The 27,679-nt window shown below is 43.3% G+C and overlaps 2 protein-coding genes across 2 annotated transcripts in view; one reads left to right on the plus strand and one right to left on the minus strand.

Moving 5' to 3' along the window:
• Positions 1 to 21,722, minus strand: part of scara5 (scavenger receptor class A, member 5 (putative)) — a 47,535-nt gene extending 25,813 nt beyond the window's left edge. Inside the window, exons 1-3 of the mRNA XM_062410806.1 lie at positions 21,564 to 21,722; positions 16,832 to 16,951; positions 13,060 to 13,188 (exon numbers count right to left, since the gene is read on the minus strand). Of these exons, the coding sequence (XP_062266790.1) occupies positions 13,060 to 13,188; positions 16,832 to 16,943 (241 nt within the window). The 5' untranslated portion in view covers positions 16,944 to 16,951; positions 21,564 to 21,722. The remainder of the gene's footprint in view (positions 1 to 13,059; positions 13,189 to 16,831; positions 16,952 to 21,563) is intronic.
• Positions 21,723 to 22,454: 732 nt separating this feature from the next.
• LOC133973704 (sterile alpha motif domain-containing protein 12-like) lies at positions 22,455 to 26,029 on the plus strand. Its single transcript, XM_062411720.1, has 4 exons — positions 22,455 to 22,505; positions 24,842 to 24,966; positions 25,044 to 25,184; positions 25,683 to 26,029. Exons 2-4 carry the CDS (start codon positions 24,846 to 24,848, stop codon positions 25,697 to 25,699), a joined length of 279 nt encoding a protein of 92 aa, XP_062267704.1. The 5' UTR covers positions 22,455 to 22,505; positions 24,842 to 24,845; the 3' UTR covers positions 25,700 to 26,029.
• Positions 26,030 to 27,679: the final 1,650 nt, after the last annotated feature.

Consider the following 27,679-nt stretch of genomic DNA (forward strand, 5'->3'; position numbering starts at 1 on the left):
GACATAATCTGATAAGTGACTGATAGGGAGACGTTGACGTGACTTCAACCACAACATCTTGTTGGAATCAAGCTTCGGCAAACACGATCCCCCGGTTATCCAACCCAAACATGGCCACGATAAAAAGTGCCAGGACAAACTGTTCCAGCTGCATGTTGCTTCTTTGGAGGAGCTTAAGTGGCCTTTTCAGAATAAAGCAGGAGGAGCCAGGTGTTGAAACAGAGATTCCAAATAAAATGTCAAACATGATGATGAGGTGAGTAGATCCCGGTCTTCTAAATCTGTGAAGCATTTAAGTGAAATAGTATTTTAGCTTTGATGCTTGTTGTGGTTCTGTTAAAGAAGGTTCTGGGTCCACCCCCTGAACCAGATCCTCATGCCCCACCCCTCCTGGTTAAGCAGTTTTTGCTTCATCCTGCTAACATATAAACGTATCCACCAGGGGGCGACCAAGAGGATTTGGCTTCACTTAACAGGGGCCGTCAAATCGGCCATCTTTGTTTACAGTCTGTGTATTGTCCATAAAAAATTTATTATAAAAGAATTTATTCTTTCATGATTAACCTTTGCCGAAAACAATATATTTGTTGTTTTTAAACAGTTAGTATGAACGGATGAGAGGATCAGACATTAGCTCAGCGGTGCGGAGGTGGACGAACAGGTGGACGGAGCTGGAATGTCTTCAACATCTGCAGACGGATTATAAAGTGACTCTATAACCTGAATTCAGTTCATTGAGCAGACAGAGATGAGAGTGATCCGACTGTGGAGGCAGAAACATTCAAAAACAGTCACTTTACACTGTCACATTTTTGACGGCGGCAATAAAACAGTGAAATATAGACACCACATCTGTCGCCGCTCTGTAGTCTGTGTGTTTGTCAGTGAGAGAACCAGTGAGAGAACCAGTGAGAGACCAGCACTTCCCAGCAGACAGACCCTGAACAACACCCTCCTGCTCTTTGAAGGGACGCCAGCAGCAGGACGGAGGGAAGGAACTCAGGAAGAAAGAGTCTTTTTGTGAGCTGCAGACCTGAAAGTCTTCCAGTGGCGAACGAGGGGGTGAAATTACAGGATCTTAAAATGTAAGAGGGGAACAATGTGCTTTCTTTGACATCACATCAAAACGAAGCAATGAGGTGAATTCAAAATGAACGACTACGAGAGGTTAGCTTCATATCAGCCGTCAAACTCAACGACCACCTGCGGGTTCAGAGATAAAATGTGTGTGAGATAAAGATTTAATCGGATTATTGCAAGTTAGCATCGAGGGATGAAGTTGCCGCAGATCCATGTGCTCGACCAATCAAGGATCAGCTGTCAATCATAATGTTTCAGCCCCTTTTTATAGCATCAATTAACTAAACAAAAACAAATTTCCCGGAATATGAACACTTAAACAAACCCCAGTGAGATAATAAGTATCTAAAACAACTTTATTTAGTCCCATCTGCTAACATGGAGGAGACACACGCTCAATGACACATCTGTTAGTATGTAAAGCTCTTATTTTGAAGGGGTATGATGTTTGAAGAAGTTTAATTGTGTAGGATTGTAATTCTATGAGACAACGGTTTGTGTTACCAACAAGTTTCCAATTCAAAAACACAGTGGTCTCTAACTTGCTTTGCCCTTTTTGTTCAGGGTCGAGTAAACTCCAGTTGTAACTTCACAACCTTTCCAACACAACACAACACAAATAACTGGCAACACACATCATATATCAGATCAACTTCTCGTCAGGCAGGAAACGTCACAGTTCAATTATCTGTATTTGTGATTCTTGCTCTTCCTGCATCACTGCCCTGTTTGTGTTGACTCTGAACCAGGATTGTGAAACCAGGATTGGGATCAAACCACACACTTGATCGCCACAATAAAACAAACAACACGATACGCAAACTACAACAGACACAAGATCCCACAGCAGTCCAGCTGCAGGGAAAGATGTGAGCGATAGTTGAGTTTGTTTTCACTGTGTTCAGAACCAGAGGGAGAAAAGATAAATGTATTAAACAGAGGATGACTGGAGAAATAAAGTGTTTTATCAGTGTTATCAAATACTGTGTGTTTGTGGCGTCTCTACATCCTGAGACGTCCTAACCAAGCAGAATCTGGAATAGATCTCTTTGAGAAAGACTTTTTCTGGTCTTGTGTAGGTATAGGCAAGATAAGATGGATCTTTTTTACATGAAGCAGCAAAACAACAGCACAAAAAAGCAGCACAATGGAAATCATGCTGCGTAGTTATTTATTTAGATTTACTTCATATTAAAAACTAATTAAGCCGAGCATCTTGTAGCCAGATATATTTTTCAGGAGTTGGTGGAGACCAAAACAGAGGCAAAAGTTTACAGAATATTGGAATTATATTTTTGATGTGGATGTAAAGACTAAAATAATGCAAATACTGCTAAATTGGCAGTTAGCTGCTAACACGTGTCAAAAAATATGAACGAATGTAGATTTAATTTATTTATAATTTTAAGACAAGAAGATTAAAACCTTTTTGTCACATCTGTGTTTTTCAGTGTCTGTCTCTGAGGCCATCTTTGGTGAGAAACCTCCTTACAGCAAGAGGGCGCTGTCCTTTCTGAGCCACCTAAGCTTTAACCAACTGAGATATTGCTTCTTCAGATGATAGAAGCAGGATAATCGTGGACATGTCAAACCTCATTCGTAAAGATATAAACACCAACGAGGTGGAGGGAGGAATAGAAAGAAAGAAATATGGTTTTAATATAAAAATAAAACACTGACATCTAATACAAGTCTTACCATCCTCTTGAACAAGATCTGAACTCATCTCTGATCCAACATGTGCTATTAATAATTAGACTGTGGTTTATTGATGTTTAGATGTTGCTCAAGATGATAGATACAACTATTTTGTTTTGTTTCACTAGTCAAACGCAAAACTACGTGTTCGGTGAAGAACCCACGCTCGCATCCACGCACGCAACCCACTCACACACAACTGCTGTCGTGGGTTAATACCGGCTCATCGCCATTTACGCAAAACCTTGTTATGCAACTGTGGAGCGCATATTTATCATCGCAAAACCAAATCACACCCGACGCCATGAGAATATACAGAGACTTGTTGACCTTCGGTTTAAACTGGAGATTCAACTCTGCTGCAGAAGAAAACCTGTATTTGTGCGAGGTTTCCTGTGTTTATTTGTCCGTTTTATAGAAGGTTCAATACAACAGTGTCTGTGCTGTGTTGTGTGTGAGCGTCTGTCGGGGGGGCGGTCGCACTTTGAGTTCATCCAGCTGTAGCAGGAATGTCAAAATGAAGTGACAGCGGTGGCGGTGGTTGGGTTTGTTTGATTTAGAAGCGTGGAGCGTGTCTGATGTAGCAGACTTCAAAGTGAGGCTCGTGCTGTGAGGCTGAATGACTTAATAGGTGTGTGTGTGTGTGTGTGTGTGTGTCTGTGCGTGTGTGTGTGAGTGTCCTGTTGAGTTGGCTGTCTATTCTGAAGAGATGTCTGTGGTTTTAAATGATTTAAATGAACGGATCAGCCGACTCTCACCATCTATCAAGTCTAAGCTCCTTTAACAATATTCAATAGAATATACTAGGTATGACGTGTAACTAAGTTTTGGGGGATTTTTCTGGTGGATTCAAGATTAATTTTGTTAAAATGATTTAGTATCTGGCTCCAATCTCCAAAAATAAAAGAACTAGATTAGAATTTGCCGTAATTGCCAAAACAAATGTGTTTTAAAGTTTAAAAAAGAAATCAACAAAATCCCAATCAATCAAATGTTGTGTATATATCCCACATTCACAAAGTTCTTCCTCATTCTTAACAAGGAGTAACATCCTCTCTTCTTAACCCCAAAAACTACAAAAACAACTTTTATAAGGAAAGAAAATAAATCTAAATGATTAAAATTCAAAAATGTGTTAACGTGTTAAACTTAAATATGTACTTCCCGAACTTTTAGCTAGGATCAATGGACAAATGTACTGAGTGGGTCTTTGTGAATACACCTAACTTTAAAAACCCCTCAGTACTTCCTGTCTGAGTTGCCTTTTATTCACACACTGACACATTTTCCTCCTCAGAACTGTGTCGTCCCCTTTTGGCACCAAAGCTGCAGAATTGAATCACCTGACTCTGGTTCACAGCTTCTATAAAGTACACATAAGTGACACATTGGCATAAACAAAGCTGTTAGAGCTGTTCCGTTTCAGTCATGAAATCTTAACATGCTTTTGCTTTGACTGGTTTTTAGGTGAAAATGCTACCAAGCAACTTTAAACACAGTAATAATATTTCATATTCGCAGTTAGAGTAGAACATTTTGATGAATAGGGGCTGTGTCATGGGAATAATTTCTATCACAGGTTGTCAGCACGGCGTAGTTTAATGTTACGACATCTCTTTCGAGTATTTTAGTTCAATATTATTTCTTTGACAAGTTCAATACGAATTTATAGAGAAAGAGATGAGGATGCCTGATCCCTATTTTCTCTCCACACAGAGCAGCAAAGTCTTTACATTTCATTTATGTATTTGCTTTGGTTCCGAGTTGCCCTGCAGCCAAACACAGTCGGACACTTACGGCCTCAAAGCAATGAGACGCCAGCTCTCATGATGCTGTATTGTGCGCTGCTTAGAACTTCACTGAGCTCCAGCAACATAATTACACAGATCAAACCACCCTATGGTGTGTGTCTGTGTGTGTGCCAACCCAGAGTCTTTGAAATCTGTTGTTGTCTAATTAGTCTGCTAATAAAACAGAGGAAAAAAAAGTGTTGAAAGGATTAATTCGGGCGCCTGCTATCGAGCTTCAACCTCCCCTCTGCTGCAGATTGATAATAATCACCGTGGCTGTTTATGGAGCGGTGCATGGGTGAGGCGTGCTGCTTTTATTTGTGTTGGACTTATTCGCACACAGCAGTGTAGCACTTTATTGAATCACCTTGTTCGGCTTGAGGCTGAACTAAATCTGTGATTTTCAGTGCCAATCCTCCATGTAAAACCTTTTATATGTCAAAGAGACATATTCTGCTCATATTCAGGTTTGTAATTTTTTATTTGGGCAACTTGAAACCGCATAGTATCGATTGCTGCAGCTCTTCTTTTCAGCCTCTGTCTGAAACACATGGTTTTAGCTCCTGTCTCTTGTTGGCCCCCCATCTCTGCTCTGATTGGCCGGCTGACCCACTCTGTTGTGATTGGTCAGCCTCTTCCAGTGCGTGTAGGGCTCCTCTTTCGCTTAACCTGCTTACGAGCTTGGGCTTTTTAACATTATATATACGTATAGAACTTTTACATTTACAAAAACAAGACCACCTAAGTTCTTACACAAAACACCTTTATCACTTATGTCTCCACATAAACTGTATGTATTCATATATAAAGACATACTAGTACCTCCTTATATAAGATAAAGAGTAGTGTGAAAAGTGTTTAACATAGCCCGGACCAGGCAGCGGCTCAAAGACGGGGACATTGATGTTTGCACCAACTTCCATGACAACAAGTCCAATATTTGCTCTGAGGCTTCACTTGAAATCTCTGTTGTCGAGCTTAATGCTGGTGCGAGGAGTAAAAGTCACTGGGATCACTGGAGTCAATGGGAAACAGCGTCAAGGAAACACGGAGATCTGGACAAGATTCCACCGCAATCATCCAAGTGCTGGACTGATCCTAATCACTCAGGCATGCTGCTGGCTTTGCTAAAAATAGCAACACGACACATTTATCCCAACCACACATACTTTGGAACTACAACACAAGTTTCAGTCCAGTTATAACACAAATATTTAAGTCAGAAATACAATAATTCCAATTGTTTAAAAGGTCCATTTGTTAGATTCAAGCAAAAACGAAAGGTTTTTACTAAATCGGAAAAATCCACATTCTTGTCGATTCCACTCCAAGAGATGTTTTTGAACTTTTCGAGATGTTGTTGCTCTGCGACGTCAATGAAGCTGAATCGGTTTCATGCTGCAGATGAAACCAAGACACCAAGTCTTATAAAGAGCAACGCACCCTTTAATGGTTAGTTATGCAACCACACAACCATGACGACACCACTTGGTAACGATTACTGCAGAATCTCTCATTGACGGACAAACGCATTTCTGCCTCGAGGCCACGTTCAAACTAAATTCTTTGCAACACAGAAGAAGCAGTAAGACAAAGTGAGAGAGCTTCAGAAAGAGAGAGCGAGAGAGAGAGAGAGAGAGAGAGAGAGAGAGAGAGAGAGATAGAGAGAGAAGTAGGTCCGGTCCAATTAGCGTTGACATGTTAATGACCTGCGTTTGACTGCATGAATGAGGCTGTCTGCTGACTTCTGGGACGCTTGTTGTTGAGGAACTAAGGGGCTGACTTCTCCCCGTGTGTTTCCGTGTGTGCATGTGTGTGCGCACGCCTCTTATGACGGACTCCCACTGGGGGAGCTGGACCTTCTCCAGACCCTTTTCTTCAGAGAGAATCACAACCACAGCGCAGAAACTCATTAGAAAAGGCTTTATGCTGTCAGCCTCAGCTCAGGGGCCCTGGGACAGTGTGTACATACAACATACATGTCGTCCTGTGTGTGTGTGTGTGTGTGTGTGTGTCTCTTCTGGCCCATGCTCCTAGCCCGGACGTACTCTCCTGCAGATGATGCGTGTTGGAGGGAGACATGTTTTACCCGTGTGGAACATTAACACACTGAGTTCAGAAACATCTCATCCTCAGCAGAGAAAATGACGGTTGTTTTCACAAGGGTGTGGTTTAATACCTTTTAAAGTTCTGGCTCAAAGTGGTTTTTAGGAGTGGCACTTTGCGGTGTCACATTTACCTACTTAAAGCTTTCCCCCACACACATATGGTCCGGATTTAAAGTAGGTTTTTATCTTGTATCATGTTGTGAAAGAGGGCGTGTTCGTTCTCAACAACTTCATAAACGAGCTTAAGTAATATAAAGCTTGCTGTTGCGGTAAAGTTCATCTTCCTTTGTTTTCCTTATAGTACGGGAATGATGTGTTCCCTCGACAGCGTCCCAAAGACCCAAACTGTTTTCAGATTAGAACTCAGGAAAAAGGGTTCCGAGCAAAGAGTTTGTCTTTCACCTATTAGGAACGCAGCAGCAGATTCTCCAAGAACATATCCGGAGCACACAGGCGAGGGCTGGCATCGACAAAAATGCTTGAATCTCATTATCTTTCCAAGTTCACATCCTCGTCTTCAATGTGTACTTCTCCTCTCTCTTATCATGAGATATTTGTATCTATATGTTATTAATGTCCAGAACCCCCCCCCCCCCACACACACACACACACACCCACCTTCTCAAGTGACTATACTTCCCCTCTCCATCCTGACTTGGACTGCCACTCACCCTCCTCCAGCTACTGAACATTGGCACATTTGAACATTTGTACATTTGTACATTTGCACTACGAGTTATTTTGTCTGCTACTGTATTATCCCACCTATAGTGTATTCATATTTATATATTTATCTTGCTCATAGTGTATTCATCATTCTTATATCATACCATACCTCTTAATGCTGTTCATATTCCATTTATATTTCTAATTGTACTTCCTATTTATTTACATATTCCACTATGCACAATACTCTGCACTTCTGGTAAGATGCTAAACTGCATTTCGTTGTATATGTACTTGTACTGTGAAATGACATTAAAGTTGAATCTAATCTAATCTTATCTAAAGAACTGACTCGGACATTGGAGTTCGAAGCTACGCCCCTCCCGGAGAGTTTCAGGAAACTAACCTGACTTCAGAGTATGTCTGAGAGTTAGAACTCCATGACTCTCTTTCTTGGAGCGTCTTTATTTATAATGCTGTATTAGAAACATTCAAGTGAACTTGAAATCAACAGTCCTGGTAAAGTACCTAAAATCTGGTGCCTGTGGAAATACTCTAATCAGACGTTCACAAGTTGATAAAGGGACTTTCGTGAAGACTGTGCCAGGAGGGATTGCAAGCATCAAAATATTTAACTGGGAGCAAGTGCGTGTTTTACAAAATGGTCTATAAACAATCTGGCTGCCTTTTTAGAGCCAAAATAAAAATGTAGCTGTGGCAGGAAAAGTTGATGTAAAACATGGACACAATTACGATAACAAATCCATGACCAAACCAAGTTATATCAACGGCCAGAGACCAAAATAAACCGGAGACGTCTCCTTGTGCCCATCGCCCGCTTGGCAATAACATGCCTGTTACCTACGCTATCACAGAAAGACACAAACAAACTCTTGTTGGAAGATTTCATGGCCTAGAAGAAGAATAACAAATCGACCCTCATGTTTTCCAGCAATTAACTGGCTGAGGAAAGGAGGAAGCACCGTGCCAGAGCTGTGAGCCGCATGTTTGCTCCGACTGGAAAACATGACTCAGCTGCACCTACAGTGTAAGTTAAACAGAGGGATATAGGCTGCATTTCTGGATTTGCAACACATGGGAGGAGAATAGCACACGGCTGACGTCTTCCATCACACACCACAGTGCTGCTAGAAACCACAGTGTACAACTGGCAGGTGGATGTAAATCATCATCCACCAGAATAGGCCGGTTCTCTGGTATTTTGCCTGCTATCAGACGACTTGACCCTCAACCAGCTCGTAAACAGGGATATATAAAAAGGTGTAAATCTTTCTTGAACCTCCTGTCCTGCACCCCCAGGTGTTTATCAGTCCAGGCTCTGGTCTGTGAGGCCTTACATGGGCCTGTGTACATGTGTTTCTTGGGGCGTTTGACACAACCTGCTATTTCAACCCACTCCAGATGTAGAACAAGGTATTTGCTGCAGCGTCTGGCCAGAATGCAATGAGAACCATCCCACGTCTTCACACGGGAAGAAACGGTTCTTCTGCCCAACGTTTACATCTGTTAAAATAAAACACTGAGAGAAAGTAGAGGAAATAATCAGTTGAGCAACGTTACATCCTACAGAGATAGATGATGGATATTAATGTGCTGCTGGGCCACAAGGCAAAATAAGAGTTTTATCAGGAGTGCACGTGTCGACAGGAATGCAAGGACGATGAAAGTCAATGGAGCATGTAACTACACTCATGTGTAACCTTTTTGTGTGATTGTAGCTGAGGCTTTAAGGGCAAAATGGAATCATAAATGTTTATATTATCAATGGATTGAATAACGATGCGTAAAGATGAACTGGAGGTGATGAGCCAACAGGTAACAATCACCCAACTGATGAGCCTCAGAACTCTGATTGATTGATTTTACAACTCTTACAGATCCTCTTAAAATGTATCTATCCATGCATCTTTGTCCATTTATTGTTACAGGTTCCCAGATGTTATGTTTTTATATATTAAGGGAACTTTTATTACCTTTTAAATTTGCAAAGTATGTTGTTTTCCGTGTGTCTTACAGACTAACTCCTCAGTTGTCATCACTTGTTGGAGATGTCCAATTGTTTGAAATTAACTTTTGCCTTCATGCAGATTTCCTGTCTCTATCTGTGACGTGAGCGACATTTTGAAAGTATCATCCACAACTTTATTTACCCACTGGTTATAAATAGAAAACTTAGCACAGCCCAATATTTCTCACCTACTCTTCTTGTCCTGAACGCAGTAATGTTTTTCAGCCTCTTATCTGCAAACTAAGGCATTGTAATCCTCTGGATATACAGTGAAAACATGTGAAAGGTCCATCGTTTCATTATCTAGCCTTATTATCCTTCGAAGGGGATGTGGGGGCTGGAGCCAATCCCTGCTGACATCGGGGGGGAGGCGAGCTACACCCGGGACAAGTCGCCAGTTTATCACCGGGATGAAAGAGCTCCAGAGTTCTGCTGAAGTTTTGGCATTAATGAGAGACAACAGAAAACTGTGCATCTGTTTTCTTTTTAGCTCCGGCATCACATGTGATATGGGCCAATCAACTGCACCCGAGAGGAGGTGTGTGTGTGTGTGTGTGTGTGTAGAGCGTCTTGTCATTGCGTCACAGTTTCACGAGTTTGAGTTTCTGATGATTAAAACATGGTTGGACGTAAACGTGAGCAGAGAAGTGACATCACTTTCCCTTTGGAACCAGCAATAAGCGGTTCTTTAATACTTTCATCCTATTATTTTCTAAATCAATCTTAACCTAGCATGGCCCTCGTTGTTCTGTGGTGCCACATGGGAACCATTACAAAGGAGTCCTGGAGCTGGTCCGAAACGCATCGATCAAAATGAATTGTGAAAACAATCATCCAGCTGTTGTTGGGGACAAATCCACAAAGCTTTTAAAATCTGCTTTTTATTCAGACTAAGAGGTTTTTTTTTGTGTTTAAAAAACATCCGGCCGAGGCCCAACAGTTCCCATTGATTAAATTGGGAATCATCACTCATTCAAAAATACGAATCCCCTGAATATCCCTGATTATAATCATCAAGGAAAAGTGAAATGTCCCAAAACACAGAATTCTGCAAAGTTAAGTGAAACATATTCCCTGGACCTGCCCCTTCCACAAATTGCCATCATAGTCTTTGAGTTTAGACTTAAACCCATCATCCAAAGAATATTGATTTATTAGAAATGGACAAACCTTCAGCACGGCCACTTCCACGCACTAAGAAAGAGAACCGACATGCAAGCGACATATGTGTCAGGGAATCGATATAAACATGTCTGCGATCTTCAATGCTCATGAGAGGTCAAGAAAGAGCCTGACACTTCGAGCCCTTACAAGCAAACATGGAGTCGGTCGGCCCACAGAGTTCTGGGTAAACAAACCAATGTCCCTTGCCACCATCAGTTGGTTCTCGAGTGACGGCCCCTCTCTTTCTTGAGCCACGGCCAAAACAAGCCACTGCAAAAAGACAAAAGTTGCTCCAGCAGGCGCCTCTGAGAAGATAAAGTCTGGGTTGTGACTCAGAGACATTAAGGAGCAGACGCTTGTATCATGAGAATCGAACATGTGACCTTTCGATTAGGGGACCAGATCCCTGTACTGCTGACGGAGCTCTATTGACGGAGTGTTAAGGCAGCTCTTCACCTCCTGATGACAGGATCCATCCTCCGCCCTTCAGACCTGATCCCCCTCCGTTTGTGCTTTTCACTCTTCCCTCTCTCACTCGTCCAAAACTATAAGATTTAGTATCTGTTGCGCTGACACAGAAAATACTGTATCATACTTATATCACGTCATGGGTGCAGATGTGTTCGGGCCGAGTTCAGATGAGGCCTCGCGATTATGCTGTGAAATATGGATGCGTGTGTGAAGGCATGGGAATCACGAGCTTGGGAGGAGGACAACACAAGAGCTGGAAAAAAAGCTAAAGAAGTCAAGAGAGGATTCAAACAAAAAGCAAAAAGAGGGTTGAATCCGTGTTCACGTAGGAAAACTGGCAGCTGCTGCAGTGCGACTGTGTTTCCACGTGCACTCGCATCATGTGAGCGTGTGCGTGTTCGAGTGCCCCCCCCCCCCCCCCCCCCCCCCCCCTGAAGTCACGATGGAGCCACTTAGCTTCGGGACGGCTGGCAGTGAATTTAGGAGAGGTTTGCTGAAAGGCTCAGTTTGATTGCTTTTCTAAAACAACCTCATCTAAAAGCCTTAAATAACCGAATACCTCTGTGACGACAACAGAGCCGCTCCAAGCTCCTAACGGCTTCTCTGGGCCTGGGAACACACACACGGGCCACAGCCGGCTAATGGCATCAGCCGTGTGGCTCCGGCTCGGAGAGAGAGAGTGGAGGTCTTGAAATGAAATTAGGATTAGTGAGAGCAGTAGATTCCTGCAGGATCCTGCTGGTCTGAGGCCAGTCAGCTCTTAAACCGGTTGCTGGGTCCATCACTTCTTTCTCTGACTCTATCGCCCCGTGGTTTTTTTCTGCCTCTTCTCCCTCTGTCTTTATCAAACTGTCTTTGTCTTCCTCTCCTTTAATAAGAGAGTGGATATTCACAAGGAGGCCGTGGGAGGGTATGCAAAAGGTAACGGCCGTAAAGTTGGACTCACACACACACAGACACACACAGACACACACACACACACTGATGATACCGCGCCAGGGTTTTTCTAACTCAACCAGGAGAAGCAGGATCTGCAGAGGAGTCAATCACAGACCTGAAGACGCTGGAATCCATGACGTTACTGTGTGATATGAAATAACATCAGCTAAAGCTCAATTTCATAACTTGCACGTCCAAATTTCCACACTACAGTTTAGGTTATACTTTTTGCCAATCACTGAGACACGGGATGTTGGAGAGACACAATGTTGATGCCTCCAAATCCATCACTGGAAGTCAGAGGAAGCCGGTTTCGCAGTCGGACGGTGGCCAAGGGAAATGTTTTGGTGGGTGAGCGAACGGCTTCTTTCCCCACATCATCACATAATGTGGTTGATGACTGGCTCCAGCGACGGGCACAAGCTCCTCATGAGGTCAGACCCACAACACAGCTTTAGCCTCAAGTTCAAGTTTCGTTCTCACTCTCTTCATTTCCTCTTATCTTCCTTCCTTCCTTCCTTTCTCTCTCAGATTCAGGCTCAATAACTGGGATTTAATATACACGTCTGGCGGCTGAAGGATGATGTGAAAGCATCAAACTAACCAGTCTCCAAATCAAACACGTTTATCCAACACTTCATCTCTGACAAATCAGCCGATCAACATCATGAGTCACATTGTTCTTCACTTAACACTGAGGTTAGAATAACAAAATCATAATCACAATCAAAACACAGCTTGTGTCACACGGGTCTGAGCTTTACTCAGCTTGAACGTGCACAAGGAAAACACAGTGTGTTATGAATCTATGAATATTATTTGATGTACTTCAGATATCTTTCGTTTTTGTTGATCAAACCCATCAACAACCATGACTCCAAAAGCTTTAAAAGACATAATATTGACAGTGAGAGCATTAAGCTATTATTAAATTTAACTTAAATGACACTAAAGTGATAATAAAGGACCATCTCTGATCAAAACGATAATTTCCTCATGAGTTTATTGCTCAATGAACGGTTACCTGCAGGATTTGGTGATTCTGTGATTTACCAACCAGCTTGTACCTGTCGTAAACCACACACGTGATCAAATCCATTTATTTCCTCCCTACCTGTCAGGCAGAGTCCAAAGATGGTGAGAAGAACCAGGATGTAGAGGGAAACAATGGCGTATTTGATGGCTGAGAGCGAGTTGAGGTGACCGCAGCACTGGTCCTGCTTCCTGCGACGCTTTCCAGATCCTGAGCAGAACAGGAGGAAACACATCAGAGTCAAAACAGGAGGAGAAGCTGGAATACAGGTGCAAGTGTGTTAGGAGTTTCCTATTCAACAAAACCATTCATCTGAAGGTGAATTCATTCGTGGCTGAATTGCATGTACATGAGGTGAGTGATTTGCTCATAAGAGGGTGTTCACGTGTCTGAGGGAGTTTGATTTCCAGGTATTTCCTTCATCTTGAGCTAAAGAATACGACAATGATCCCACGCTGGAGGTTGAGGCCACACAAATAACTCTGAGGTTTTCAGGATAAACCCTGAAATGTGTTGGTGTGATGACACACAGCCCTGAAGAAATCCAAGGGGACGATCATACATCAAACATCGCAGACTCCAATACACAGAATCACACGGCAGTGTAAAGCGTTTCATGTAAAACGGTCACACTCTTAAATTCAAAGTATGAATATGATGATAAATAACTGCACATATTTGGCAAATCTCAATCGTGAATCATTGTTAAAAGAGAAATGGTTTAGCCATTAGCGCCTCGAGGCCAACAACATTCAGTCCGACGTATATACACGGATAAAATCATACAGCAGAATTCACACACAAGCGAACTCTGCTGTATGAGTTACACAATGCTACACACTCACTGTGGAGCCATTACTATAATTCATGTCATCACTTAACCCGGCGCTCAGGGTCAAACAGATGTTTGAGAATTAGTCTCGATAGAAGTGACACAAGACTGTTATGATGGACGTGGTATTTCCTTTGTGTGTGTGTGTGTGTGTATGTGTGTGTGTGTGTGTGTGGGGGGGGGGGGGGGTAGGGATTAGGCTGCTGATGCTGAGGGATCGTTCTCATCAGGTCAAGAGGATGAAGTGATTTTGGACTCACATCGTTCACTTTTTGGACCAAGAACGAGATTTTACTTTTCGAAGTGTTTTCAGATGTCATATTTTGACAAATATTAATCCTTGACATATTAAAGAAATACATGTCTGCTTTGCTAAAGTAAAGTATCAGTTCCTTTTGGTTTCTTGTTCTCCTATAACTTCTCTTTTACTTTACAGCAACACTAGTCGCAGATTTACAATCCGAAACTCACTATTAACGATATTTGGAGCAAGACGTCCTCGACTTAAGAATTAAACTAGCTTTTTAATTTGGCAAAAAGTCAGTATGGTCATGAGTGACAAGTAGAAAACCTTTTTTGCATTTATATGTATGTATATAACCCAGAATTCTGTGAGTGAAACTGTCAGCATTGAGATGAACTAGGTGAAATGAAGAGAAGCTGGTTAAGTTCGGACAGGTGTCTCTGGAGAGTCCCTGTGGCCGTGTGACAAGATCATTATGATGAATTTGAAAACCCACCGAGATATAATGAGCTTTTAATGAGTTTCTTTTCTTCATGCGAACACACGAGCGATGTTGGCGTCTGACTTTTAAATATAAACACTCATTTTGCAGAGCGGCCTCCCAACAGCATGGTTTCATTTGGACCGTGACAATCTGTCAGTGAACACTGGTGGATTCTTGCTGACACGCGCACACACACACACACACATACACACAGACACACACACACACGCACAATTCCCCTCCATGATGAAGAACACACACACTCCACCAACTTAAGACAAACACAGCTGGCTCAGATGTGTGCGCACGTGTGTGTGTGTGTCACATGGTTGGAATGTATAGGAGCAGAAATGTCACTCCGAGCTGGTCGACCTCTTAAATTGGACTTAAAAGAAAACACACAAACACACGCACACACACATAAAAAACAGACAAAACCAGTTTAGCTGTGAAGACAATGATTGAACCAGCCTGGCCCAGTCCCTAACAGCATTTGTCACAGGAGTCGGAGTCAGAGAACAGATAAACCGAGCCCCGGGTGGAGGGACGGGGCGAGCTGTCAAAACACGGGGCCCCCTCAGCTCCAGGAGAGTACTGCATGAAACATGAAACGCCACTTGAACATGATTTATTGTTTAGGATTTTGGAACCCACAGGACTCTTCACACATGTATGGAGAGGGGCAAAGGTCCCGTGAAGAATGTTCTGATTCTGACGTGTAATAAAGTTGGGGATTGCACCTTGCGAGGAAGACGACCTTCGTGATTGGGTGGAGATGCACATTTCTCTTCTCATGTTGATTTACACCACGAGGATGATGGAAAACAGAGGAAAGCTGAAGAGTCTAAACATTTGAGATGCTGGAGTCCCAAGAGTTTGTTGGAGTTCAACAAGTTAGACCTGTTAAAAAAGTCGTCTGTTATCTTTAACTAATTGTTTTACTCACAGACTTTAAATTAAGATGGACGACGCATCTCAGCTTCCGGTAATGAAGCCAAAATACAGTAAGGGCATCGAGGACCCTCCCACACACACACTTGACCAATCGTGAGTCAGCCTCAGCTGTCAATCATCCCTAACTTTTTGCCAGAATATAAAAAAAAGGAACAATTAAGCAGAAAAATGTATTTGACTTTTTATTTGATTCCACTTCCCATTCACTAACATGAAGGGAGGCAGGGTTCAAGACCTATTTTGCAGCCACCAACCACCAGGAGGCGCTCAAAGGGCTTTGGCTTCACATAGCGTTGCCTATTTTTATATGCTGGAATCAGAGGAACAGTATCTGTTGATCAAGTAACTGTAAATACGTCTGGGGATTTCCTTACTGAGGGTGTTGTCCACATCTTGCACAGTTTGGACAAAGAATTCAATAATCATTAGAGTCCAGGATTATCCGGCTCGGAGGATTATTTTACCAGTAAACTAGGAGTTTACAAAGTTTGACCCATTTGAGCACTGGGTTGGTTTCCAGCAGTTCCAGTGTGAGTCAGGTGCTGGCGGAGGCCGTGCATCCCAGCGTCTCTGGTGAGTTTTGTGGATTTACAAGGGGCAGAGCGTTGTTCCTCCGACTCCGTCTTTCCAAATGAAAGACACATGGGGCCTGGCAACTTCACCAGATTCCATAAAGCGGTCCGGCACTGTCTCTGTTATTGACGAGTTATTGTGACATTAGTGTGCGCCCCCCCCCTGCAACAACAACTCTACTTCACCTACGTTTGACATATCCTGAATTTGAATTATGATGCACTAGTCAGACCATGGTTAGCCAGGATGGAACTCTCCTTGTCTCCGCTGCACCCCCCCCCCCCCCCCCCCAAGAACCCAGCTGCTCGGTGAGGGGGGGTGGAATATCTCCTCTAATTGTGCGAGGTGTGAAAATGTCCCAGCATTAGTTAAAGTTGGACGTGGACAGTCTTTCCCTGATTTGTGTGACGGGCAGCGTCCAAGTTCCATTAAAGCGTCAACACGTTCTCCAGTTGTGTGTGTTCACTAAGTCTTTCCCACCAAACTCACAGAGCCCTGGGTCGAAACCTGAGAACACCACACGGTCAACTGTGGATTCGTTCAGCTGCACCAACACACACGTACACGGGGTACACACACACACACACACACACAGACACAGACACACACACAGACGTTGCTCCTGGACATTCCATAGATGATCATAGTGAGGGTGCGAATGCCAAACCTCTAGGTGTGTGTCTGTGTAGTGTATATAGGTGTTTGTGTACTTGTCTCTTTCTGGAGATCTATCAGTATCTGTGTCCGTCTCATTTGTCCTCCTTACCTTCGTCACACAGGTTGAGTTTTGACAGGTTGTGTCCATCGTAGGCCTCTTCGTATATGGAGCCGCTGTCTCTCTCCTCGTATGTGCTCAGGTACATGGCCTTGTTCTCCATCTCCGCCCCTAGTGAACAGGGAAGACACAGTGTGAACCTCACAATGTCTCATTCAGGTCAAAAGACACTGACACGTCTCCTCGTACCCTCCGAGTCTCTTAGTATACCGAGACTACGAATACGACAATTGCAGCAATGTGCTCAAAAAACAGCAGAAGACACATAGTTTACTATCACACACTGTCACTGCTAAGGGGGTTGCCCAAAGACACTTTGATTAGTGGACGACCCGCTCTACCCCCTGAGCCACGAGGTCAGTGTTTGTCTGTGTTCTAGCCCAGTCCTGAACATGTGGGTCATGTTTTGGGTCAGAGGTTGGTTAAGTACTAAGTCTGTGGTTGGTTAAGGGTTTATCAGAGATCTGAGAGGGTCCTCACAGGTGCAGAAGATCCACTGCATGTGTTTTTGCATCGCTGCCCTCTCCTGCTGTGTATCAGCTGAGGGAGCTTTGACTGGATGCAAAACAGACACGCACACACACAGACACACAAAGATGGAGATCCAAGCTAAACAAACAGAAGGAAATCCCTCTGGTGTGAGGATTGTGGCCATCATCCCTCCACCAGCGTTGTGTGATTTGTTTCTGGACGTGGTTTGTGATTTTGCCGCATTAAGAATAATGGAAAGTGTTGGGTCACGGGCCCTGAACCAGAACTTCACCCTCCGTAACAACCGGGCCGTGTGCCACCGTGTGGAGGATGCGTTGGCTTCTCTTATAATACAAACTAAAACTCCACATCATTAGGCCTGTCAGCAGCACTTTTTGGAGACCACAGTTCCCTCGGTAGGGTTTGAATGGCAGCCCGAACGGACAGCTATCCACCAGTGGTGTAAATCTACATCCAACAACAGACGTCTTATCTTATCTGCTCTTATCGCAAAGGTATCTCCAGGGGGTCCAGGGTCAGTTGGGATATAAAACCCCTCTGTGGTGTTCTGCAGGGTTTGAGCCGGGGGTCTCCTCCCCAGCTCAATGTGTCTGGAATCCCTTCAGAGGGAGTCTTCAAAGGCCATAACCGAATTAACTGCACGGGTCAATTCAACTCCAGACTTCTCTCAGATGTCCGGGCTTCTCATCCTGACCCTTACAGTGGCCACAGACTGTAGGTTGAGTGAGGATTATTCTGCCTTCACATCATAAAAGATGTAAGAGATGAGAACGATTCACTAATGTTAAAACAAAAACATATTGTGTTCTTCTAAATGTTTGTTTTGTTCTGTTGATTGACAATTAAACACTAGATTCATTGAATTTAGGTTTAATTACTTGAATCCTGGACTTTTCTGGGAGTTGAAGTTTGAATTGCAAGCTATCGGAAACACACTAAGTCTGATATATGGGTTTAGGAATGAAATTATAACCCTTTTTTTAACAAGATCTGGAATCTAGCAAAAATTCTGACAGGAATTTCTGATGATGCATTTCAGGTACAGTTCTGAAAAGACCCTTCCAGCCGTTATCTTTGACTTTGGGGTTGTGGGAGTGTCAGTTCGAAAGAGGTTGGTCTGCACCACCTGCACCACCTTGCTGCCCAAGTGGAATTATGCACATTTCCAATTAATCTCACACTTAAAATCGTGGAGAATGAAGCTCGCTTTGACAGATTCAGCTGCGGAAGATTCCAACTCGTCCTGCTGTCGAGTCCCGAGGCCAAATAGACGCATAAATCCAATGGAAACATTTCCTGAGAGAGAGGAGAGTTTCTCAGGAGTCGTCACGAGAAGTGGATCCACCTCAAAGACGCGGCTGACAGCCTCATCCAGCAGGTGCACCCAGGGATGAGTCGCTGGTTGAGAGTCTGTGACGCACAAACTACGTTGTAGCTCAATTTGTTCAATTACAAGCAGATTGAATTACGCATCTTTATTTGTAGAGAATTTAACCGGTAACGAATCGACATCAGTTTCCCCCATTTACTGCTTTTTTCTTCACATAACCTCGCCACCATCTTCACTCCGAGTCGACCACGTTTGCTCTGCTGGTTTGCTCAGGGTTTCCCACGCCACGCACGGCACAAACCAAATATGAGTTAAGAACAAATAGATGAGACTCATGACACAAGCGGGTGTTTAAACTCCCAGGAGCCCCGGTGGCAGATCTGTGAGTGTTTGACAAAGTCATTAAAAAGAGCTCAGTCTAGACTTTCTCATTACGGAGAGGACGGAGGGGTCAGTTTGACATTTAGACCGAAAGCCTTCCAGGAACCATTAGGGCTGCTAGGAGATCCCACCAAAAACCCTCCATGCCCCTCCCTCCGAATGTGTGTGTGTGTGTGTGTGGCTGTGTGTGTCTACACTGTGTGTGTGTGCATTCATGAGGTGAGTTATCTTCTAATTACACAGAGTTTGGTGGGATATAACGCTCTTTCATCACGCACTGGGTCGGTCCCCCGCTGCCCGGTGCCAGCGGAGCACGGTGGGAAAGCGGAGCAGCATCGACCTCACAAAGCGATGAGTCACCGCCTGCTCTCGTTATCTACACAACCGTGAACACAATGATAGAAACGCACGTGAGAGAATGAGACAATTGGATTTGTGTGTGTGTGAATTAAAGGGCGTTTTCACTCAAAAAAGACTCGCTTCAGTTTTCATGTTTCCATTAAGTTTGGTTTAATTTAGTTTATCCTGATATTTGCATTAAGACCCCTAAACATCCATGCACTGCCCACACAAGTCTTTTTCACTCATCCGTGTTTAGGCGTTTCAATCAGTCGTTACTCATGGCGCTGGATTCACTTTAACCAGATTTAAATGGGACTGAACTCTTACTGGAAGTGGATCTTTCTTCTTCCTATCATCCCTCAAAAGACCTGGAGGCTTCTCCTTCGCGAAGCTCCGTCCAAAAACTACAAACAGCTCGAGAGCCAACGAGCCAAGAAGAGTCTACGCTGCACGAGAGACAAAGTGCGATCAACTATCTGACACATCTGACACATCTGGCTTTGGGAGATCACTGACATCTTTCATATTGGCAAACGTGTTGAAACATCTGTATCAGTCAGCACTGGAATAAAGTCGACAACAAGTCAACTGAGTCTTGTTCTCGTGATCGTTATCCGAGTGCCTGCAGGTTTCAACAAGTTTGATTTGAGAACTTTTTAAGATAAGAAGGATTATCAGAGTCCAAGAATTACTTACACATCCTCCTAATCAAAGATAAGGTGAAGTAGCCCAGTGGAGAATAAACCTTGAAAACAACTGACCCGGGGTGTCTGTTGACCATCAGTTATCAGATCCATGTTGGTCTTGTTTGTAGTTTTAGCACTGTGAGATAGTTTCTGTATCTTTGAGAAAGAACTACAACACATGGTCACATTACAAACTATGCCCTAAAACAAGAAATTAACTTTAACATAGTTTAATGACTTTTAAAAGCTTAAATTTAAGATTCTAAAAGTTTTTCAGTCCCCGCAGGAAACTCTGATTTGTGGTATAATTGAAAAAGCCATAGTTTTATCAAAGAGAATCCTGCACCATCATGGTTAAGGGGAGAGAATCTAAAACACACCCTGCTGTGAAAGATTCTGAAGAATGATCCGGGAAGCAAATAACACCAGTGGTCGACTCAGCTTCACATCTTCTACTATTTTTACGCTCTTGTCTCCTTAAACTGTAAAAAACAGTTTTGCTGGTAGCAGTTGAGGAGACGCTGGAGATTCACTCAGCGAGAGAAGGAAACAATTTTCTCGTCATGTGTCACCGAGTCCAACAAATCTGCCCCCAGCCGAGCATCCCATTGTCTGCCAGGTCAGAGGGAAGCAGTGCCTGTGTGGTCCCCGCTGAAAATATGACATTTGAACAACAAGGCTGAGCAGAACAGGCTGTGAAGACATAACGTTGGCTGCCTGCTGGGTAGAAAACTGCCTCAAAGGTTTGTTAAGAAGTCACAAGTTAATGTCTGACACATGCAGTCTCACTGACCTGGTGTCTGTTACCCTGTTATTGGCCATTTACAATAAAAACTCTAATTACGTCACAGTCTTACATCTCATTATTGACCCATAAAACTCACAAGTGTTTTTTTTACGGCCTCTAAACTTGGCTGAGTGTCAGCATCTCTCTGTCTATACATAGCAAACATCCCATGTCAACGCTCAGTCAACCATGTGCCACATTAACCCATTTTTCTCCCGGTTGGTTAAACGCAGAGGTTAAAGGCTCCTTCACCCGTGACCGATGAAACACAAAGCGGATGAGTTCCATTAAATGTGCATTTCCTGTTCTTTTTACTTTGACAGCCCAATGGCTCCGCTCCAAAAAGTAACACGCAGATTGAAATTCAACCTAACTGGGATGAAAATGAACACCTGTCAAACCAGTGTGTCGCCAGTAGAGGTCAAAACGTGTGTGACCCCCGACAATAAACCATGTGGTGCTTTTACACTGTTGGCTCCTGCTGGGGTTTTTAACAAGTGCTGCACAAACCTGTTCACACTCAATTCATCAGGGTGTTAATCACTTCACTCATTCTTAGCAAATGCAACTGTTTTTATATATATTAATAAAGATTAAATATGAATAATAATAAGAAATAGGCCATTATTCAGCACAGAATTATGATCCACTCTTCACCACTAAGCAGGTGCACGTTCCACTACTTTGCAAGTTCTCCTCTCTCACCTTGTCTGCTGTCAAATAGATGAGGAATTAAAAAGTAAAAAAAAAAAAAAAATCACAGCTCCACGTTTCTCATAATTTCCCCCCCAGAAGAAGTTTGGTGTGTTCGCTGCAGCTCCAGCTTCCTCCCGCAGTCGTGCAGCTGTCACACAGTCATCTACAACCAGAGACACTGAGGCTGATCCAGAGTCTGTGAGAGTCCTGCAGCTCCGCAGTGAGGAGCCCACTTACACATGTGGAGTAATATACCCACAACAGCGTCATGTGACCATCACAGATCTGCAGCTGAGGACCGCTCGGTGTTGCAGAGCAGCTGCAGAACAAGCCGAGAGGAAACCTGAGGAACATCTGAGCCGCCTTGCTCCGCCTGCGCCCCCTGGTGGCTCAACCCCACTGAACACAGTCAAGAGACACTGCTCACTCTTAAATGGGTTAATTTAGATGTTAAATAAACCACATCTAAATTAATGATGGTTTTGATATTACATGTATTACCCAATTTATATTTGATACTCCATCCAGCATTTTTTTAAATTTCAACCATTGTTTGTAGTATACTTGTTTTTTCTTTATTTGATTTGAATTAAAAGTAAGTTTAATTTGTCATTGAACTATATTAATGTGACAGTTTGCTCTGGACAGATATTTTCAGTACCTCAGAGGTGTACTTTTTACTTTCCTACTTCGTGTACATTTAAGGAGCCTGTCCTTTTATACTTCTACTTGAGCAAATTTATACTTTTACTTCCTTGAGTCATATTTGTATGCGTGAAGAATGTTTGCACTTTTCCCCACAAGTGTTTTTTCACTGGATCTTACACTGACAGATTTTCTACGCAGGACCTGAAGGCATCATGAGCAACGGTGCCGCGGGAGTGCGCATAGAGGATGTGTCGAGAGCGCGCCTCCGTAGTGGGCGGGGCCTGTAGGAACATACCTGGACAGGTAAGAGACGCCATTAACATCATCATTAACAAAGACACAAGTTGTGAGTGATCTCGAACCTGGACCTGCGTGGTAAATATGTGATTTTACAGCTGGAGTCTGGTGTGAGTGTTGTTGTTGAATGGAAATACACTGAACCGCTGGGTTACTGTAAACAACTGGGTGTGGTGACACTGTCTTTCACCAGACTCCACTCAAAATGCTGCTGTTTTTTAGCAGATGTACTTTACACGCACAGGTCCAAGCATGTTTTATACCAGGAAACGCGTTTTGGAGTTTGTGCTTGAATTCGGCTCCAGTTTGTCTACGAGAAAACAAAGTTAAAACGTGTCCAATAAGTTTTTACATTCAGCTTTCAAGCGTTGCTGATAAGGTGATATAGTATTCAGATGTAGTAATGCGGGGTAATAACGGCTAATGATTCTATACGTTATTGTGAGTAAAGTAAAGCTATTAGTCCACTCTGATGAGACACTAACTGTGAAATGTACATTTTCACATTATGATATATAGAAATGATAAAAACTGATTTGATCATGTCAATAGAGAAAAGCAGATTACATCTACACAGAAATACTGTAGATTTAAAAACCTGATGAAGAGATGCTGTACTTCTACAAGACACCACAAGATGGCAGCATTATCTGCTTTGGATGAAGGACGACTGCAGAGTGACTGTTGGTCTGGTTTAAAGATTAGAGTTCATGGCTCAAGATCTGTAAAGAGATATGAAAGAGGGAAAGAAGCTTTAATCAAGCTGTAAAACACGACAGAATACAATGATTATGATAATAATAATAATAATAAACTTTACTTCTCTAGCACTTATCTGAACAAGGTTATAGAGTGCTTTCCAAAAAGCCTGGAAATAAAACAACACAGAATGAAACAAAACACAAGATATGAAGGATAACACAAAAGAAAACATTCAAAACAAACAACCAGTGAATAATGGAGTGAGTGTTAATCGTGAGTTAATAAGTTGCAGCTCAATAGAGAAACGAGTCCCCCCCCCACAAGGAGACACTTGTCCAGCCCGCTAGCTGCCTGCATATTGCTTCTGTTTACAAGCCCTGCAGGTTCAGTTGTAACAGGGAAGATTGAACATAAATGAAATGGTCCAGAGCAAATAAGACGAGGTGAATATACAGTCACTGGAGATATGGAGCCACTGGGAGCCCAGTTCAGGAGCTGTGTTGTTAAACAGATTCTGTCCTCAAGCATTAAAAACAATTTTACACAAAAACTGCAGGATTTTCTTGAACCTATTATCTCAAGCTGACGCCCGTGTGTAAAGGTCTTCCCTCTCCTCCGTGTCCGTTACCCTGCAGGGACCTCGTTACTGCCTCGGCCAATCACGCCTGTCCATTAATTAACACGGGGCAAATTACATTCTTATATTTATAACACCAATAAATCAACTGGCCTGCTTGAAAAGGTCACATCAACAGCATGTAGCCCGGTGAGGAGCCGGGTGGGAGGAGAGCCAAGTCGAACGGAGGCTGGAGGGTGAGCCGAGTTTCTACAGAAGAACTTTTTTTTGGTTCTTGACCTCTGAGCGTTGGAGTTGTTTGGCTTCGCCTCGCTGCAGGAAGCCTTCAGTGGTGCTCACGCTGTTTGTCCCCGTGTTCAGCAGGTTGTCACGTTAATCTCTGGAAAATAGGTTTAGTCAGAGTAAGTAGGTGGGGGGGGGGGGGGGGGGGGGATTTAATCCAGAACGTCAAATATCAAGAGGATGTGTTTTTTTTATGTGTGAGGGTCCTCAGCAGGAAACCGTCCTCGGCTTGTGAGCCTGGGGACAAGACACTGGGGACAAGACAAACGATGCAGGATTTTAAATCAACACAGTTAAAGATTAGTGACACAACATATGAGAATATTTAGTTAATAAATATTAATTATTAAGAAAAATCCTGATGCTCAAAGTCGTGCATTTATGGATTGAAAGACAAAGTTTGACAGAAGAAGAGTCATGAAAATAGTTTAGCCAGATTATCTCAACCACTTTATTTGGGATTTTCATAGATCAAATCATGATCAACAACCTCCTGAGTTCAACTAATAGGAACAAGAACAAACCTATGAAAATGAGAACCTGTAATATTCTGTGAAACCTCTTTGAAAACGTGGGTCGAGCTTCAAGCAGCACAAGAACAAAGAGTTTCAGACGAGAGGCAGTGAGAGATGTCACCTGAGCTCACAGACGCAGATCTGGACGGCTCATTTTTCCTCTATTGATTTTAGCTCAGATGTCACTGTTCCTGACACTGAGTGTGTGTGTGTGTGTGTTGTTGTTTACGCCTCCGTCTTGTCGGGTGTTGCTCATGTGGCTGCAGGCTGATGGACCTGTCAAAGCGAGTGTCGTTATGGACGGTGGAGGACGTGTTGGAGTGGGTGCAGGAGCAGTGTCCAGCCCACGTGGACACGCTGCAGAGAGCCGTCATCAAACACTCCATCTCAGGTACTACACCTGCTGATGTTCAGATTCAGCCCCGGTTTCACTTTGGTTTACTTTATTGTTTATGAATGTATTTGCAGGCCGAGCGTTGCTGAGATTAAAGGATCATCACCTGGAGCTTCTCGGGGTGGAAGCCGAGGAGCAGCAGCAGGAGATCCTGCAGAACCTCCTCCTCCTCCGGGTCCGGGAGGGAATCAATGAACTCACTGACATCTGCTCTGGTGAGGACTTTGTCCTCGGGCTGCAGCAAACTGAGAAGAGAGTAGTTTTAACGTATGATAACTTTGCACCGAGAAGTGGTGGTGGAGTTTGAATTCACTCAAAACACTAAAACTTTTGTTTATCTGTTCTTCCTCTCACGGTCAAATCCAAGGACTGTTTATAAAGATGGACGCCAAAATATCCTCAATACGGCTGCTGCCATCAGAACATGTGATAAGAACGACTGAACATGGGAACATTTATTTAACATGTGTTAGTTTGGTCCATGTCCCATCCACTAACATGGAGGCGGAGGTGATGTCCCTTACTGCAGCCAGCCACCAGGGGGAACCAGATGTTTTTGGGACCTGTCAGGTCCATCTTTATAAACAGTCTATGCAGTCTATTATTATTATATTAAATCTTACATATATCATGAAAACACATAGTAAATGTTACCACTTTTCATTTTCAATCAACGAGAGACTCACATGTTTTTCTTCTCTTCTTCTCTCCAGACTGTTTTTCTTCGTAGCAGAAGATAAATCTTCGGACAAGAAATGCTGCTTACATTTTTTTTTATACATTTCCCTTCCATCCATTCATCCATGTGAAGGGGAAGAGAAACGCGGGGGTGAAAGAAAACAGAGAGAAGGTGAAATGAGAGTAGAATCAATGAGGAATGGAGAGACTGAAACCTATTTCCTGTACGAAATCCGACCTCTGCAGACGGATGAGATTAGTTTGGGTCTTTTTCTCAGAAACACTGATCATCAGTCTCTGTCTGTTTTTCTAAAGTGTAGTTTTTCCTTTCCAAAGAAGTCAAATACTGTATTTGATGCACTGAATATGGAAAGACTTTTTTTTTTTTCAAAAAAGCACGATTGCCAAAAATATCAGGACAAGAAACGGTCAGCTATGAAATCGGATGAAACCTTTTAGTTAAATTGGAAGCATCTAGTATTTCCATCCATTAACTATACCACTTATCCTTATGAGGGCCGTGGGGGTGGGTGTGTGTGTGTGGTTGGGGGTGGGGGAGGAGCCCTGGATTCTCATCTTCTGATTCTCATCTTGATTTTATCACGTGTGCATGCTTTTACTTTCTTAATGAGAAAACCTGTAAAGCACGTTTCTCTCTCCCAGCCAGCCACTGGTTTTACGATCCAGCTGCTGTTTTTTAACTCGACTCCATTTATCCGTCCTAACAGTGCATTATTTTTTATAGAGAAAATCCACTTATTTTCTGGAGTTTATGCTCTTTTGTGTTTTTTTTTTAGTGTCACCGTGAATCCTGTTTTAAAACGGCTCAGCAGCGTGTACTAGGGGGAACTGATCATTTGTGAACGCCCATAATACAAGTGGTCCTAAAACTTTCAGACGCCATGATTCCCCGGTTCCCCTCTCTTTACGATGCTGTCCTCCTTTTAGTGGGTTATGGCATCAACACTGCTGCATTTGTGTTACATAAAAAAAGTTGTGTTTTCACGGCACTGATACACTTTGGTCAGCTGAATAAAAAAAAGTGCTGCTTTGGCAAAACAGTCCCGCCTGCTGAGCTTTGCTTCTCTCTTCTGATCATCTGTCTCTTTGGCAGATCCTCTCACCGACTCCAGTTGTTCTACTTTTGTGCGATCATCACTCATTTGTGTGTCGTCGCTCGGCTTCTGCAGCTGCAGCCTCTCGTTCCCTCCGCAGCTCAGCTTCCTGTCGGGCTGGAGGGAGCGCCTCACCGCGTGGAGGGATCCAGCTCTCCTTAAAAACACTAAAGGTCATCACCAGCGGGTGATGGTGTAAAGAGATGTGATCAAACTGCCTCACATCCACGGGGTCGGTCGTATTTCAGCCCGAGTGGGATCCGACAGTTGGATCCAGAGCAATGTGAAGCAGGAGGTGATCCAGAGACTTTTTATAGAGTTCGATTGACTCTTGTTCACCAGTGAGGATACGACTGCTCCTTCAGCAAACTATGGGATGTCCCTGTGTCCGGATCCATGATGTTGTTGGTTCTTTCTTGGCTCATGCATCCTTCCACCAAGTGTCATGACAGTGTGTTGAGTCTCTTTTGCAGGAGCCTGCTGACACTGAGTAGAGGTCACATCTCCTCCAGGGCCCAACAGGCTCCTCATGAAGCCACATTTAAATTCACTAGATCCAGATTTTCATTTGGACCTACACATATACATTTTTCCTGTTATCAAATTCTGGTGTCCTATGCCGTCGTTAAACCAAAATAAAATGTTTACTCTCCCTGAAAACATTCTGATGCCCTCAGATTCTCTTAAAAACACAAAGGGGCGGAAAGAGAATGTGTGTTTACACTTATATACATGTTGCCAGGTTCCAAACTTCCTATCAAGTGACCTTTCCTCTCCTTTCCTTCTGTTTCTGGGCCTGATGTGTGTGTCTGTGTGTGTGTGTGTGTGACGGAGAGTGATTAATACCCCCGGAGATCGTGTGACATTTGATTTGGCGTGGCGTGGCCGGGGAGGCGCTGACTCAGCACCGGCGTAAA

Source organism: Platichthys flesus, chromosome 18, assembly GCF_949316205.1.
Source record: "Platichthys flesus chromosome 18, fPlaFle2.1, whole genome shotgun sequence".
Lineage (NCBI taxonomy): Eukaryota > Metazoa > Chordata > Actinopteri > Pleuronectiformes > Pleuronectidae > Platichthys > Platichthys flesus.